The 17,706-nt window shown below is 42.5% G+C and overlaps 1 protein-coding gene across 2 annotated transcripts in view; it reads left to right on the top strand.

The window, feature by feature from the left end:
* The first annotated feature begins 9,690 nt into the window (after positions 1-9,690).
* LOC123021146 (toll interacting protein) overlaps positions 9,691-17,706 on the top strand; it is a 45,793-nt gene continuing 37,777 nt past the window's right edge. For both annotated transcript variants that reach the window (XM_044425634.1, XM_044425633.1), the window contains exon 1: positions 9,691-9,813. In XM_044425634.1, coding sequence (XP_044281569.1) covers positions 9,781-9,813 — 33 coding nt within the window. In that variant the 5' untranslated portion in view covers positions 9,691-9,780. The remainder of the gene's footprint in view (positions 9,814-17,706) is intronic.

Here is a 17,706-nt window from a genome sequence, read left to right as displayed (position 1 = left end):
CTTTATTTAAATAATGCTAAAAATTGGTTTTCATTTTTAATATTTGACTTTGTCAAAAGCCCAGTCACTTCACATACAAATGTAGGTTCAAAGGGAAAAATACAGATTCACGGAATTGTCCTTCAGACTACTTATATCTAATTATATCCCTCCTGTGTTATGTAATAATTGCTGATACAAATAAGTCCAATAGAGTGCACTGCAATAATTGAGTTCACATGGCAAGGACCATCCCTAGAATTTAGTCCAAAGAAATGCAACATCCAGTCCAGTTCAACTTTTATTACCTGTTTGACAGTCTTATTGCTCTGCTCAGCTCAAAGAATGAGACACACATGGTACTTTACTGATTCACCTTCATCCTTTAACAGTACAATCCTATGCATGTTGTAAAAGGAAAATAAGAGGAGGAATGACTTGACAGCTGAAACCAGATGGAATGGAATAGCAGTTAGAAAAAGTCAATTGGAAGGCCGGAAGGCAGGTTTGTTTGTTTATATATTTAGCACTTTTATACACCATCTCGTAGCCAAACAGCTCTCTAGCCAGTTTACATAATAAAAACCAACATCATAAAACTTCATAAATAAAACAATTAAAACCACAGCATCACTAAATAATAAAAATAAGGTATTATTTTGCAGGGACACCAAGTAATAGTTTAACAACAGATTGGTAAAATCTTAAACATCACAATTAAGAATACTAAAATTTACTTTAAAATACCCATAAAAATAAAATTACAACTAAAATAATCAGCAATTAAAATGCTCCTTGAAAAAAAAATGTCTTGGTCTGGCGCTGGAATGTATATAAGGACGGTGCTTGGAGAATACCTCTGGGAAGTCGATTCCATAGATGGGGCACCACAACTGAGAAGGCCCTGCCTGGGTGGGGAGGTGGTGGCTTGCTCACTCGGGGATGGCTTGGGACTCGCTGGGAGATCTCCGAGCAAGCCACTGCCTCCCCACCCGCGCTGCCTTGCGCATGCCCGACGCCACCTCACATGCACCTGACGCCGCCTCACTGGCCTGTGCCCCCAGGCACCCCTGCCTCACCGGCCCACACCAGTCACCACCACCTTTCAACTGGTCCCCTGTTGAAAAAGTTTGAGGACACCTGCTTTAAGCCCAAGGTAGCCATGTAGACGCACCAGATTAAAATTGCTGGGGGCAGGGGAGGCAGCTGTGCCTAATGATTGGCCACAGTGGGCATCCTCAGACATGACCTCTTCCTGTTCCCTCCTCAGTCCTCCAGCTAGTATCCCAGGGGACAACACATTGGAGCACTATGGTGGCATTTTCGGCAGCTGTAATCCACTTTCCCACCCCAGCATAGTGATATTGCTCATGAACAAATTCATAGAATCACAGAATAGAATAGGTGGAAGGGGCCATGAAGGCCATCGGGTCCAATCCCCTGCTTTTGCAAGACACCAAGTTACACCATCCCACTCAGATGGCTGTCCAGTTCCATCCTGAATTACTCTAGTGTGGGAGAGCCCACCTCTAGGCAGCTGGTTCCACTGTCGTATTGCTCAGACAGTGAGTAAGCTTTTCCCGATATCTAGCCCGAACCTGGGTTGTCACAGCTTGACTTGATTCTTCCATGTTCTGCATTCTGGTATCAGCAAGAAGAAAACTTAACCTTCCTCTTTGTGACAGCCTATAAGGTACTTATAGAGGGATATCATGTCCCCTCTCAGTCTTCTCTTCTCAAGGGTGGATGAACATGCCCAGTTCTCTGTTTCTTTTCATAGGGCAAGGTTTTCAAATCCTGGATCATTTTTGTTGCCCTCTGCTGGACCCTTTCTAATTTTCCTGCATCTTTCTTGCATCTGTATCCCAGAAGAGATTTGACTAGTGAGGAGTATAGGGGAACTACTACTTCTCATGGTTTGGAAATAATACTTCTGTTAATGCATCCCAAAATAGCATTTGCGCTTTTATGGGTGCACCACATTGCTGGCTCATACTTAGCCTATTGTCCACAATTACTCTGAGATCTTTTTCTTTTTCAGTTCTGTTGAGCCATATATTCCCCATCTTATATCAATGCACTTGGTTTCTTTTTCCTAGGTGGAGGACTTGGCACTTGTCCTTATTGAATTTCATTCTGTTGGTTTCAGTCCAGTGTTCAAGTTTATCAAGATTGCCCTGGATCTTTATTCTGTCTTCTAGGGTGGTTGCTATTCCACCCAGTTTTGTATCATCTGCAAATTCGAATATCTTTTCTTGTACTTCCTCATCTAAATAATTAATAAAGATGTTTGTTTGTTTGTTTGTTTGTTTGTTTAGGATTTTTCTAGGCCATCCAATCACTTCCGTCTCTGGATGGCTCACAACAATGAAGAAGAGCACTGAGCCCATGACTGAACCCTGTGGCACCCCACTAGGTACCTCCATCCAATCTGAGAAGGTGCCATCGATGAGTACTCTTTGTGACTGATTTAGCAGCCAATTTTGGATCAACCTAATAGTTTTTTCATCTAGTCCAGTTTCTGCTAATTTGCTGATCAGAATGTTGTGTGGTACTCTGTTGAAAGCTTTGCTAAAGTCTAGGTAGACACTTGCAGACAGATTTTTAAATAATTTGCTCCAGAATTTCCCCAGGGATTGATGCCAGACTAACTGGTCTGTAGTTCCCAGGGTCATCTTTTCTCCCTTTTTGAAGATAGGGACAATGTTAGCCCTTCTCCAGTTGCCTGGCACTTCTCCTGTTTTCCAAGATTTATCGACTAGCCAGTGGTTCTGAGAGTTCCTCTCCTAGCTCTTTTATGACTCTGGGAAAGAGTCTGTGCTTTCGTGGCACCTGCAAGAGCACGGGGCAGGTGTGGGAACACGAGCTGCCTTATGCTGGCCTTGGAGGCTCAGCGCAAGACTGCCCTTCCCTTCTTGCTGCACAGCCATGGCATGCCACATCTGGGCAGCAAGGAGGGGGACATGGGTTAGTCAGGCTGCATGGGTGGGCAGGAAGAGGTCACTTGGCTTTGGTTTTTCTCCAGGAAGTAAACTAAGTGGGTCCTTTCCTTGCCATGCACCCCCTCTGTCACAAGAATGGAATGGGGCCTGGAAAGAATGAGGCATACCGCAGCCGGAGTCCCTCGGGCAGAGCACCAAGTTCTTTTTGCTGCTCTGGCTCGGCCCTGGCTTAGCATGTCACCCAGGTCTGGACAACACACTCAATCACAGAAGGCTTCCTAAACCCTATAATAAGTCATGGCTACCTGTTTATAATAATCTTATGGCACCTGGGACAATGTCAGGAGGACATAAGGTTTTTATTATTATTATTATTATTATTATTATTATTATTATTATTATTATTATTATAACATTTCTATGCCGTAAAGGTTATAACATTTCTATGAGTAAAGGTTTGCCTTTACTCTCTCAGCAGAATCAGTAACAGGCTGTGAATGAAAAGGGATGGAGTGAAGTTAATGAAAGATGTTGTTACACTTTTTAGAACTACTGTTTTTTATACATTATTGTTTGTTCCAAATGTAGAACTACTCAATAAATAAATGCCCATTCTTTAAAATGTGTACATTCTAATCTGGGTGAATCTGAAAACTAGCAAGTCTTACTCTAAGTGCTAAGGATATAAAAGTGAGTCTTGCTGCCCTTGATTAATTAGTAGGTGGTGGCAGCCAGTATTTTGGGGAGACCTGTGATAAATCAGTTTTAGTGACCTCTGAGAGCCAATACCCTATTTAAGCAAAACTTTCAGGAACTCACCATTAATTAAAAGTGCAGTTCTATACATATCTATTAACAGTAAGTTTCATTGACTGCAACCTAAGCTTTTCACCGGCCAACTACACAACCATGATGACAGGTGTAAATTAAATTAATAGTTGCAAATATGCAATAGTGCAACAGATTGCGTATGTTTTCCAAACTGGCACTCAATGTAGCTTTTTAATTCTCTCCTGTAGCATTATTATCTGTGATCTGAAAGTAGCCATATGGAAAGGCTCCACTGCATAAATAACACTTCCCAAAGTACATTTCCTATCAGTTTCAATGGGAGTTGCTCCTAGGAACATGTGCATAGGGTGGGGGCCTTAATTCTCTAGGGAAACTAAGACAACTGAACAGAAGCACATTCTGGCCTCCTCTGTCAGCAGGGGACCAAGGGCCACTAGAAGGCTAACTGCCCCTCTTCCCAGGAAGAACATCATGGCATGGGGAAGACTAGCTTGGCTTACTCCACTAGCCAAAGGAGCAGCTCCAAGGAGCTTTTCCTTTCCTTTTCAGAAGGAACATTTGGCTCCAACTGCGAGGAGCCTTTGGATCGCAGCACTAAAGGGCAAGACATGTCCCCAGCTATCAGCCAGAGGAACAGCTCCTGCTTCAGTTGCAGAATCTCTGTCCAAGCACATTCCACCAGAAAGGGAAGCCTAGGCTGGCCCCAACTGGATCTACATGTCTGTTTGCCACTTTGTCCTGGCAATGTCAAATAGATATTCCTCCTTTATCTTTTCTCACCACTGCCTTTTCCCTTGTGTTTTTAGTGTGGTCACCTGAGGACAGTATGCATCTTGTTTTATTTTTTTTAATGAAGAGAGCTGCCTCAAAGTAGGTTGAAAATGAATATTGCTTTCAGCTATTACTATTAATGTCAGGAGACACTGAAATGGAAGACCTCATATGATCCAACTGAAACTCTCTAACTCTTCATTCCCTCTTCCTTCCTCAAATGTTCTCTTAAATATTGGATCACAGCTACTTGTTTACACTTTCAGATGACATCTACCAGTTGCTTTGTCAGAAGCACTTTTTGGTCCTTAACTGTTTGCTGAACAAAAATTCAGTGAAGCTTTCTGTTTTTGCATTTTCATGACAGAAAACACCATGCCTGTTGAATTTCTGCTTGAAGACACAAAAGATTTGTAATAAGATCAGGTAAATTAACAAAATTAGTTTTACCAAATTACTTAATACTTCTCCCTTTGATCTAGTGCCATGTTATTGTCTTTGTTCTGGTCAATGTATTGCTTTGCCATACTAATTTGAAGAGACGGTCAGGCCAGACACCTCATGTCATCAACGGCCTGACAGAACTGGAGGTGGAGTAGCCCCTTCCCTACCTTCCAGAGGGACTACTTCATATCTGTGTGCTTGTGGGAAGGCAAAGAGTAGAAACTCATGCCATTAGCTTCTGAGGAGTACTTCAGTGGGACTGAAAAAATTACATGTGTGCATTTCTGGTCTTTTGCCTTCTGTGATATAGCAGAAAGGTGATGTGGAAATGTATTAAACAATTTACTGCTGTCAGCTTTGGAACCAAGAAATTGTTTCCAGCTCGCTTTTTAATGCAAATTAGTATATATGCTTCATATATGTGAGGAGACTATCAACACCACTACCATCCCTTGATATCCTCCCCTTAAGGGGAAGCAAAAACTACTACAAGTAAATTGCCTGTAAAACAAGCATATGCTTCCAAGAAATATCCTGAAGATTTTTGGATAATCACCATAACACCAAAGACAGGTTTGCTGACTACGGGCTGTGCTGTCTTAAAAGCAAGGCTAGTCTGGTACGGTCTGTCTTGACCCATGTTGGAACTCTAAAAGCAAGGAAATCCCACAAAATAACTACTTGTCTAAACAAACTGGGTTTTTTTCACACCCAGCTGCATGAATAGAATTCAGTCTTGCTGCTGACATCTGGAATCTTCTCTTTAGTTGCTCCACTAGGAGCTGGTGCATGCTATACTCCATCTCCTATTAACTGAATCAAATCATGATCTTTTTTATAGGGCCAGCACAATAGCACTGAGGCAAGTTCTCCACAAACGTGTTACACTAGTGCACAAAAGTATCTATTATAAATTTAGAAAGCTCTTAATTACACTATTCTATTTCTAGCTGTTGGAATCTGCTGCATGAATTTTAATAACTAAATTAATGCTGCAGATCTTAGCAGCAGGAAACAGCTACATTATTTATATAGGCTTTGAACTGATCTGATTTTATCTTCTAGAACAACAGTCAGATTTAATATTAATTCTGAGATCAGAGGAGGTCAGATGCACCAGATTCAGAAAGGCGGCTAAACTTGAGGTAAGTGCCATTTCTGGTGCAGAACCTCTTGCAGCTGGAGGGTCCAATGTGATTTTATTCATTCATTTATTATATGCTTACCAGAAAAACCAAGAACAACAACAATAAAAGCAACAGTACAAGTATAAAATTTTGAAGAAATGTTCAGGGTCCAATATTGCTGTTGTGAGCAAGGCCAAAGCTCACCACAGCACAAGTTCAAAATAAATATTTTTATTTCTGTTTTTAGAATTAATTTGTTGTAAACCGTTCTGAGACATCTAAGTATGGGACAGTACAGAAAAGTTTTAAATAAATAAATAAAGCCTTAGGACATGGGTGAGGAATCTCAGAGCTGGGCTCCTAAAGGAGCCCTGCCAGGGCATCTCTGCTGGCCACACCTGTTTCCTGTAACCATTGATGCTTTTGGTGGGTTTTCAACATCCCTTCCCCAGTCCTAGAAGGATGAAATGCCTCTCTTTACATCTTAGCTGGCAGGACAGCTTTAAGATAAAGTATGCTGGATTTTTTCTGCCCCTCTTACTACTGAACTGTGGCCCATGAGAGCTTCTCTGAAACTGAATTCAGCCGTTAGACTGAAAGAGCAACCCACCCCCTGACCTTAGAGAAAGCATCCCAGCCATTTAAATGGGGGCAGGCAGACTGGACAAAAGCTGGAAAACTGCCAAACAATTGGTAGTGATAGAATGGGGATGTGGTCTTCTGGAGAACTCAGCTGGACTGGACACTGGAAAGGCCAAATCTGGCCTCTGCTTTGATGTTCTGCAGCTCAGTCCTAGATACACCTGTAGTGACGGTTTCCTCTATAAGAATCAACTGGCTGTCTCCAACAGAAAATGAAAGAAAGGTATATTCTCTCAGACTTGCTGCTCCATTTTTCATATGCATTACTTGAGCCTGGATCGATTTTTGTGCCAGCATATAGGTTCTACACACAGTGGAATACAGAAGCAAAAATCCCTTGCAGATACTCCCCACTCTTTTTCTTGTGCTTTCACCAAGAATAGGTTCCCTAAAACTCCCAGAGACTGACTGACACAATGGAAAGCAGATGGCTGGAAAACTGCACACCAAGGAAGGAAATTTGTGATGAGTCCTATAAACTAGCCAGGCCAACAGGCAGGCTAGTAGAAACCATTCTTACCTGTATCTGGCTGTCGGCAGAAGTCTAAAATAGATACAACATACATGACAGCTAAGTGTTTATGTGCTCTACAAGCCCCATCAACAGAACAGACTGAGGATGTAAACCTGTATGCTAACATAGAAACAGAGTGAGTCAGAAGGGGCCTCCCAGGCCATCTAGTCTGACCCCCAGCTCCAGCCGGCTCCTTTCATGACATGCCTACCATGTGCATGTCTAACTTGGAAATAAGTCCCATTGGACCATGGACACTCATAGAATTACACTATTAATCATGTGCACAGGCACATTCATGTGTAACATTAGTATATCAACAGTACATCATGCCCAGGTTTGGAAAGTCAGGGGCAGAATTCTGGACCACATGTAAGAACCATGTCCTTATGGTCCTTCTAGTCCAGCATTCTGTTAAGAGTGGTAGCCCACCTGCCCACAGAATCCCAGAGCACCCTCCTGCCCAAGTTCCCCTGCAACTCGTGTACATAGTCTACCACCTGTAATGTTGGCGGTAACATAGATCTCAGGACTTGTGGCCGTTAAGAGCATTCTCCTCCAGAAATCTGTCTAATCTCCTTTAAAGCCATCCAAACTGGTACCCATTATTATATCTTGTGGCTGTGAACTCTGTCATTTAACTATACTCTGTGAGAAGCAGTCCTTCCTTTTATGACTGAATCTTCCACTAATCAGCCTATTGGTATGATACCACGTTTGAATATTACAGTAGTAGTAGGAGAATGTTTTCCTAACCATTTTCTCCACACCATGAATAATTCTGTACACCTCTCTGTCTCTGCTTACTCCCCTTTTATCTAACAATCTCAGCTGTTGTTACCTTTCCTCACAGGAGAGTTCCTTAAAGGGTTTAACATTTTAGTTGCTCATTTCCCAACTCTAAAAGTATCCTTTTAGATATGGCAACAAGAACCCTACATAATATCGAAGCACAAGTGCCCCAAAGATTTGTATGCATGTAATATGATATTGGGACTGCAGGTGGCGCAGTGGTTTAAACTGCTGTGCTGCTGGGCTGGTTGATCAAAAGGTCGCCGGTTCGAATCTGCATAACGGGGTGAGTTCCCATTGCTCTGTCCCAGCTCCTGCCAACCTTGCAGTTCAAAAGCATGCAAATGCAAGTAGATAAAAAGGTACCACTTCGGTGGGCAGGTAACAGTGCTCCATGCACTTCAGTGTTTAGTCATGCCGGCCACATGACCACGGAGATTGTCTGTGGACAACACTGGCTCCCTCGGCTAGGAAATGGAGATGAGCACCACCCTCAAGAGTCAGGCATGACTGGACTTAACGTCAAGGGGAAACCTTTTCCTTTAATATGATATTGCCAGGTTTATTTTCAATTATTTTCCTAATTATGAATTTCTCCATTGGAAGAAATAATCATTTATCCCCAACTCTTTACTTTCTATTCTTCAACAAGTTAGTGTTCCGTAACAGGCCCTCCCCTCCCCATGACTAAGTGCTCAGGAATCGTTGGTGAGTGACTCTGACACGGACTTTTACGAAGTCCAAATAAAGATGAGCTAGCAAGTAACCTCTGCCGACGTCTATATTGACTAGAGTGCAGATGGAGTATACCACTTTCACAGCTTTCCTCTTATTAGTAAAACTTCTCCATAACTAAAACAGCTAGCACGTCAAAGTGAAATATATGCCACTTCCATCTTCTCTTTGCGTCTTGGAGTTCCACTCAGGAGCTATTTACATGGGAAAGCATCCAAAAGTGCGCCCACATCTTCCGGCCATGGCCTGCAGAGAGGCATTTTCACTTTGTGCAGGCGCCAGCGGGCATCCTGGAAAACAGGCCAGGACACGCGCGTTTCAGTGCATTCGAATGTGACAAGCACACGTGAAACTTGTGGCAAACGCTTTCCCTAAGACTCGCGTCACCTGAATAGACTATTGGAGAAAAGGAAGGAGGTTCAGAGGGACAGCAAGCAAAAGCAGCAGCACAAGAAAAGCCGCGCACTCCTCAAAAGGTCCTTCCGACGCCGCCACGCCTACTCCCCGCTGCCAGCCAATCAGAAGGCGCGAGGGGCGTGGCTTCGTCAGTGATTCAGCAGAGACGGGTGGCCCGCAGCTCGGCTCACAGGGATACTGCTCTGTCAGGAAATGGCCGTGCCGCTTCTTGGCCTAATGACGTCAATTTGAAAGTTTCTGCCTGCCCCCGCCACACAGTCGCTTACTGTCCTTTGGCACCTTCGTAGTAACGCGACCAAGAAATCCTCGGCGCGCCCTCGCGCCGCTGTCCCAGGGAAGCGCACTGCCTACGGGGAAAGGCGTTGGTTGGGACAGCAGCGGTTTGGAATCAGAATTTCCTGCGGCGGCCGCACGCGCGCAGCCGCGTAGCGGTTCGCAAGACGGCGGCCGCTCCTAAGGGGAGGGGGGCGGGTTCTTCGGCGCACGCGCTGCGCCGAATAGCGGTGACCTGGGGGCGTGGCTAGACAGTGAGGTGGGGGGAGTCAGCTGACTTCGCGGCGTCAGATCGAGGAACCGTCAACGGCGGAAGGAGGGAGGACCGTCTCCTGGGCCTGAGGGAGGTGCCATGGCGACCACTGTTAGCACTCAGAGGGGTCCGGTGAGTACTGGTGGCTGTTCTGGCAGTGAATGCCCCCCGCCTCCTTGCTCCCCGCCCTGGGAATGAGCCGGGGGTGATCGGGTCATCGGGACCTTCTCTGACAAGAGCTGGGGTGGTGCCTCAACCCTGCTCCCCTCCACTTTAGGCCAGTGGCCTCGCATGGGGGTAATAGGCATAGATTGAGGGTGACTGTCTTTGCCCTGACATGCTTGGGACCGTCATTGATGGAGCGGGAGAGGAGTCGTATGTTTGCCTCCTTCTCGTCACTCCATGTGATACATCCGGAAAGATCCCTCGAATCATCATGGCTCATTCTTTTCCCCTGTTTCATTGTTAAGCATGTCAAGTAAGTACACTGGGAGAGAGAAGAACATGAGGAAAGACCAGGCCATAATAATGCCAAAGCCCACTTTGAAAGTGGAAAAGAACTTTCCCTCACTTCTCATGTCAGCACTTCTGCACCTGGGTATTATGCTGTACAGACAAAAGTCATAAATACATCTCCTGAGGGTGAGATAGTTAACTGTAAAAAGGAATGTTGCTCTAACCTGGTATTTGGAAATCATGTTTTTGACTCTGTATGAAAGATAATAAAATCCTAGTAGTTCCTGTAGCCTGTCTAAGCAAAGGGGAAGGCCTCAAGGAAAGCTCTGGATTCTTATGTTACATTCTTATGCATAAAGAGCTACATTTCTGTAGCCGAATATATGGATTTTGTTGCATAGAAAGCACTATCTTTTTTCAGAAACTTCTGTCAGAAATGAGTCTGTTTCCTGAAGTTTGTGCAGTAAAGTTTAACATTGATACCGTTTTTTCCTTGGCTCACATGATAGCCACCCTCACACACAGAATATTTCTTTTAAAATAATAGTCCTCTACTATAAAATTATTTAAAATTCAAACGAAGCTATAAAACAATCTTCAGTATTTAAAAAACAAAAACTTGAAGCAGCAGTAAATAAGAAATAACCATCATAGGCCTGGTCATTGAAAGAACAAAACACCAGGCAAACAGTCATGGGAAGACCATTCCAAAGTGAGGGTGCCAACACAAAAAGGCTCTTTCTGTAGTAGCCACTCATGTAACATCTGTTAGGGTATCCAGGGGAGGATTTATTTGAAGGATCTTTAATTGATAGGCATTTTCATCTGAGAATAGATCCTCCAAATAAATATACTCAGTTGGACAATGTCCAGCACCTTTTGCATCTTGGTAACTAGATATTTGGTATTGGTCCTTGGCATTGAAAGACTTACGATCTTTTTGTTGTTTTGTTCAGCATTGTGGACCTATGTATAAAGGAGTGTGAGATCTGGTCCTTGAATAGTCATTGAAGAACTTAGGCTACCTTAGGTCCCATAAGTATTTGGGAAATTGTAGCTAGAAAAATGTTTAAGTTGATAGCAAAGTCTGGGGTCTATATTCTGTTTTGCTGAAATAATATGCATCTCTTCATTAGATTCCTAATTCTGTATATCTGATGGTCACCACTAACCCGTTTGGAAGGACAGCACATTTTAATGTTGGAACACTTGATTCTTTTGAAATAGTTAATTATGATAATTATACAGATAATTATGACATGCACTACTGAAGTGTGGCTACAGTATCATAAATAAAGATTGTACTGAATGACAGCATTTTCACTTAAATTGTCTTTAATTCCTAGAAATCTTAAATAGTATTTCTTGAAATATACCATTATTATTATTTCTTTTTCTTGCAAAAATCATAAAACAACTTACATAGTCCTCCACCACACCATTTTATCTTTACAAACAACCACCTTGTGAGGTAGACTGGCTGAGAGTGAGTAACTAACCCTTAGTCACCCAGTGATCGTCATGACCGGGGAGGACTTGAACCCAGATCTTCTGGATCTCCAATCCAGCACTCTATTATGTCCCTACTGGCTTTCACATTGTTATTCTTTGATTTTATTTTGTTTTTCTATTGGTTTCATTACTGCCTATGCCTGGAGCCAAAATAATATTTGAATTTCAGTTTTTCTTGAAGTCTTGGTTTTGGGTAGGTGACGTATGAGTATGTTTGCCAAGCCATAGTTTTTACTTTGCTTAAATTGCATGTTCCCTTATATTAGTTTTTAAAAAAAATCAGGTTCTTGCACAGATAATAATTGGGTTTGCATGATCTCCATAGTCCACCACGGCTTATTTAAATGGGAGATTGTGGCTAGTAGCCATTTTGAATATTCACCCCCCCCCCCCATTGAGGGTTGCCATCATTTATTTTATTTTCTGAACCTGAGCAGCAGATGATGACATTTCTGCCTACCAGAACTCACTATAGGTCACAGTGGCTTAAAAATTATTATGGGTTTCAGCAAACAAATGAAGTTGTATAGATACTCAAACATTCTCTTCTGTCAGTTATCATACCAAAATAAGTACTCCTTTAAGATAAATATTTGAGTTAAAAGCTTCATTTGTCTTGGTTGTTCAACTAATTTTCAGCTGCTAAAAGGCTTTTGAAGTATAAGACCTTATATAAGATATTCTAATTAACTCATGGCTGCCTGGCTTTGTAACTAAGAGTATATAATATATTGTGTAACTTGAATATGATTGGTATTTAGAAAGAATTTATTTTGTTTGATGGTTCTTGTGGACTTTTACTACTAGCAAAGAGATACTTTAAACTTTGTGCAGGGACTGTAGTTCCGAGGCAGAATATTTGCTTTGTGTGCAGAACATTCTAGGTTCATTCCCCAGCACCTGCATTTAAAAGGATTGGGCAGCAAGCAGTGGAAAAGACAGACTTTGACTAGGACCCTGAAAATTTGTTGCTAAGCAGGAAGGAATTTCTGATAGTGTGAGGCATCTTTGTTTATTCCTATGATTTAAAGGTTTCATTCAGAATTAACTAAACCTTTGTAAATAAGCATGTGCTCCCCCACTTCTCAGGTATGTTCATGAGGCAGAGTTCAGAAGCTATTGCTTCAATTGTAGTTTTACCACAGCTTGTCATCTGAAGTCAGTTAAACTCTTGTTAACTATGGTTGAAAAGTCAACTTCAGACCATGATTTATGATTCTGGCTTGTTTTAACAAATCATAATTAAGATTAACCAGAGATTTCAGTCCATATGGTCTGCTAAACTGCAGTCAATCTAAAAGGGAAGCTTCACATATTCTCCAAGCCGTAGCTGTAGTGTAAGTTTAGTATGCTAGAAGTTTAGAAGCATCTTTGCATTGTACGTGTATTTACTGTTAAGTTGATTAGACTTTTTATACACATACACACACACAGAGTAGCATATATTTTCACCTTTAAAACAATACATAGAATCACCTTGCATAACAAAGCTTTCTTGTTCTAAGAACTTCTGATACACACCCATAAAAACAAATCTACACTTGAGTGGCAGGCAGATACCCTATTTCATTTACACAGTAATAATTCCTAATTCCCTTTGTATCTTGAAAGTTGTTTATAAAGTTGTAATGTAAGCAAATGGCCACTGAAGGATGCTAAAGAGCTATGCTTAAATGCCCCCCCCCCCCCCATTACAGACTTGGGGTTTTTTCCTGTCCTAGGAAAACCTATTCAAAGCATGCTTCCTGATGTGGATGTCCAATAGTTTATGTATATGGCATTCCAAAATCTTGTCAGTGTGACTCTGGTCACATGTTTTCAAATTTGTATCTATTGTAAAACATACACTCTGGCTTCATGCTTTTTTCATTTGAAATTGAAATCTTATTGGAACAGTGTGTACAAACAGCCATAGTGGGTCAGGCATGGCAGTGACTCATCTCCATTATACTTTTTGCCAAAATGGTTAACTGTGATCATTCAAATGGTGTGTCAAGAACTGGGCAGTAATGATTATATTTTTGAACAATTTTAGTTTGTAGTCACTGGCTAAGTTTGCTTTACAACAACCCAAATTCAGGGTTGAGTATGGATTCTCATTGAACTGAGGGTGATTGTTGAATGGCAGTTTTTGTAGCTGAACCTGCTGCACTAACATATGATGGCTAATAACTAACACCCTGTAATTCACAACCTAAGAACAAACTATGGGTTTTCTCCATGAGTTGCTCATGGTGAACAAATCATAGTTTGTTAGCATGACCAAGTTAATACAACACCACGACATAGGTTGTTCAGCAGCAACCTACACTTAACCAATATTTAACTTTGGGGTATGAGTTCTTGTGTTGTGTGAACTGTGAATGAGCGAACTCTACAAATACAGTGCCCAGGATGTTACAGTTTGTCCATATCTGGTATTTAAAACGAAGTGTGCTTACATAGGTTATATAGCACTATAGAAACTGTTTTCTGTTTTGATAATGGGAATGAATCCTGAATTTCCTGTTCTTATTCTTGTGATTTGTAAAGCATCATTGCTATCTCTCAGCTCTGCAGTGGCTTAATTTCTAGCAGAGAACAAGGGAATAGTTTTAATATTTGTTGTATCAGATTATTATGCTGTTCGTTCTAACCAGCCACTGGAAAAAGAATTTCAGCTTCTGTTTTTAGAAAGAATTTAATGGTAATCATTGTTCATTGAAAGTGAAACTTGCCCCCAAATCCAAGAATTAAATAATTTAAAAAAACACAAATAGTTAAAAAATCAGAATCTCTGGTTCTCTTGGAGGCATGATTTATATTTTCTAGGGGCTAACTACACTGTTAAAGCAATGTTGTCACTGTTAACAAGTAGGGAAGATGCTTTAATCCACAAACCTTACAACATGCCAAAAAGGTAACATAAAATATTGTACTAGATATTGTGAGAGAGCTTTTTCTTCATGTAACAAATGCATTTGAAATACTATGGGTTTAATGAGACTCAAAAAGACTATTTCTGTAATTTGAAGGTACATAAAATGTGAATCTTATGAAGAGTTCATCTGTCATGCTGACCCAAGCACAATTGCATCTCTTGTATCTGGGACTGCTATACAGTGGTACCTCGGCTCACAAACGCCTTGGGTCACAAACACCTTGGGTCACGAACAAAAATTACTGAAACATTTTTACTTGGGTCATGAACACCACTTCGGGTGGCGACCAAGATCGCAGCCATCTTCCCCCACCCCTCGGGTGGGGGAGATGGCCACGATCGCAGTTCCATTCGTGCAGGGAAGGCGTCCGTGATCAGAGGCATGCTGCTGCACTACAGGCGGGTGCAGCAAAGCAGAGCCCTGAATCTGTTTGTCGTTCATGCAGCTGCGCGCCTCATGCAGCTGCACAGTTGCTTTCATGCAGGGAAGGCGTCCATGACAGGGAGGCGTGTGGCTGCACTAAAGATAAGCGGATTCGCGGCTCTGCTTTGCTGCTCCTGTCTTTCCTGCAGCCGCGCTCCTCTGATCACGGATCACAGTTCTGTTCGTGCAGGGAAGGCGTCTGTGATCAGAGGCACGCGGCTGCAGGAAAGACAGGAGCAGCAAAGCAGAGCTGCGGGGGAGATGGCTGAGATTCTGCCTGTCTTTCCTGCAGGAGTGCGCCTCCGATCAGGCATGCCTTCCCAGCACGAATGAAACTGCAATCGCGGCCATCTCCCCACCCCCAGCGCACCGTTTGCGCCCATCTCCCTCCCCCAGTGCGCCCACGATCACGACCGTCTCTCCCCCGCACCCCCCAGCACGCCGGGATGACGGGCAGCTACAGGGATGACAGGCGCAATCTCGGTCGTGCTGGGGGGGGCAGGGAGATGGCCATGATCTTTGTTGTTGTCACTTTGTTTCAATTTTTTCTGATTTAAAAAAAGGTGACAGAACGGATTAACCTTATTTACATTGAACCTTATGGGAAAATTTGACTTGGCTCAGGACCAATTTGGCTCACAACCAGAGTCCTGGAACGCATTAAGTTCATATGCCAAGATACCACTGTACTTGCTTCTGTCTGGATGGCCAGGTGAATTCTCATATAAGCTGAACATATATCACAATTTCTGTGATCCTGATAGTACTTTAGGAGCTGCCACATTACAGGAATTTCATTTAGTGATGACCTAGAAGTACTTGTTCTCAGAAATGGCATCTCTATGCTAATCCAAGGATCTTATGATAGTACTGCATAAAAGTCTTATTTCTGTTTTTCAAATGGTGGGATAAAGATGCAGTATATCTTTCAGTGATGGTGTTCTGCAGCCATTCTTTCTTCACCTGCGCAATACATTTAGCCGTCACTTTGTAAGAATAATCTACTTTGGTAATTGATTGTGCAGAGCTATAGAATGCTTGCAAATTCAGCAAGATTGAAGCTTGGTGTAGTCTTCCTTAGGGTGCTGCCTATAAGGACTCTTCTACTCCCTCTTGCATCTGGGTTTCACTTCAGCTGCAAAAACTGCATGATGCATGTGTGACACAACAACGTAAAAGGAGGAATTTATTTTGAGGGAAAGTAAAGTGACCCAGTATTCAGTGGAATGTGAATGGGCTCGAATTGGGACATAGTACTTTCCTTATCGGCCTCACACATTTCCCAAATCTATCAAGCATATTTGTCAGGCTGTGGGGCAGAGTGGGAAGCATTGCTTTGTTCTTGCTTGATGAAATCTATCACTGGTAAGGCAGTCATTATATTTCCACTTTTGTTTTGCCTTTTACCTCCTGTGTTTAACTAAATCTCGCATGTTTGCCATCCTCTATAAATGAAAGTGAAAAACTATTGAAGCTTTACAGCAGGGGTCATCAAACTTTTTCAATGGGGCCAGTTGAAAGGTGCCGGCGTTGAGCGCGGGTTGGCAAGGCAGTGCTGGCGGGGGGCGGGGGGTGTGCAAGTGGTGAGGTGGGGTGGGCACGTGGGGCGAGGGAGTGGCACGCGTGGGCGGAGATGGTTTTCTCTGAGCGAGTCCAAAATGATCTCTGCGTGAACAAGCCACCACCGGGCACACACAGGCGCGGCGAGTCCAAACCCTCTAAGGCGGGCCGCATCCGGCCTGTGGGCCATAGTTTGAGGACCCATGCTTTACAGTTTCATAAAATGGGTTTAACATACCAAACCGATCTTTAGGTGCATAGATTATGTGAAATGGCCTTTTAATCTGTTCTTAAATACTTAGGTTTGTATTAGTGTTTTCATCTGCCATTCAGTTGTGTCCAACCCTCAGCCACTCTATGAATCATCACTTTCTGTATCATACTGCCTCCTTCAAGTCCGCCATGGTCATCCCAGTATCCTCCTTTATGGTATCCAGCCAGCAGGTGTTGGGGCAGCCCCTTCTTTTTCTGCTGATGACTCCCAGCATCATTAACTTTTTGAGTGAGTTAGCTATCATGACATGGCCAAAGTATGACAGTCTTTGTTTGGCTTTGAGTGATATTTTTGGTGAGGCTTGGTCTAGGACTTCTTTGTTTGTAACTTTTGCAGTCCATGAGATGCACAATAGTCATTCCCAGCACCACAGTTCAAAAGCCTCAACCCTTCTTTTATCTGTCTTTTGCAGAGTCCAGGGTTCACAGCCATATATAGCAATTGAAAAGATTATTGTGTTGGTTAATCTGCATTTGGTTGAGAGGCTGATATCTTTACTCTTCCAGATGTTATTCATGCAGGACATTGCAGTTCTTTCAAGTGGTATGTTCCTTCTAATCTGAAGACTACAGTCACCACATTGGTCAGTTCTAGAGCCCAGGAAGTTGAATTTCTTTACTGTTTCGATGATCTCTGTGTCAATATAAGTAGCATATTAATTTTTATACCACCCAGTAGCCAAAGTTCACTGCATGTGTTACAGATTTTCCAATGCAATTGAACATAATCGTTCAATAATATGAACGTTTCTTATTGTTACAAATTTACAGCTAAAGTAACACAGTACTTGAAAAAAAGCTTACTGTGCATTTAAGATCTCAGATATGAAACACTCAAATCAGACATAGATTTAAAGCCCTAGATGCTCACTTTAAATAA

Source organism: Varanus komodoensis, unplaced genomic scaffold (genome assembly GCF_004798865.1).
Source record: "Varanus komodoensis strain SLA01 unplaced genomic scaffold, ASM479886v1 scaffold16, whole genome shotgun sequence".
NCBI lineage: Eukaryota > Metazoa > Chordata > Lepidosauria > Squamata > Varanidae > Varanus > Varanus komodoensis.
Note: the sequence above shows the minus strand (reverse complement) of the source record. Positions and strands in the feature narration are given on the sequence as shown.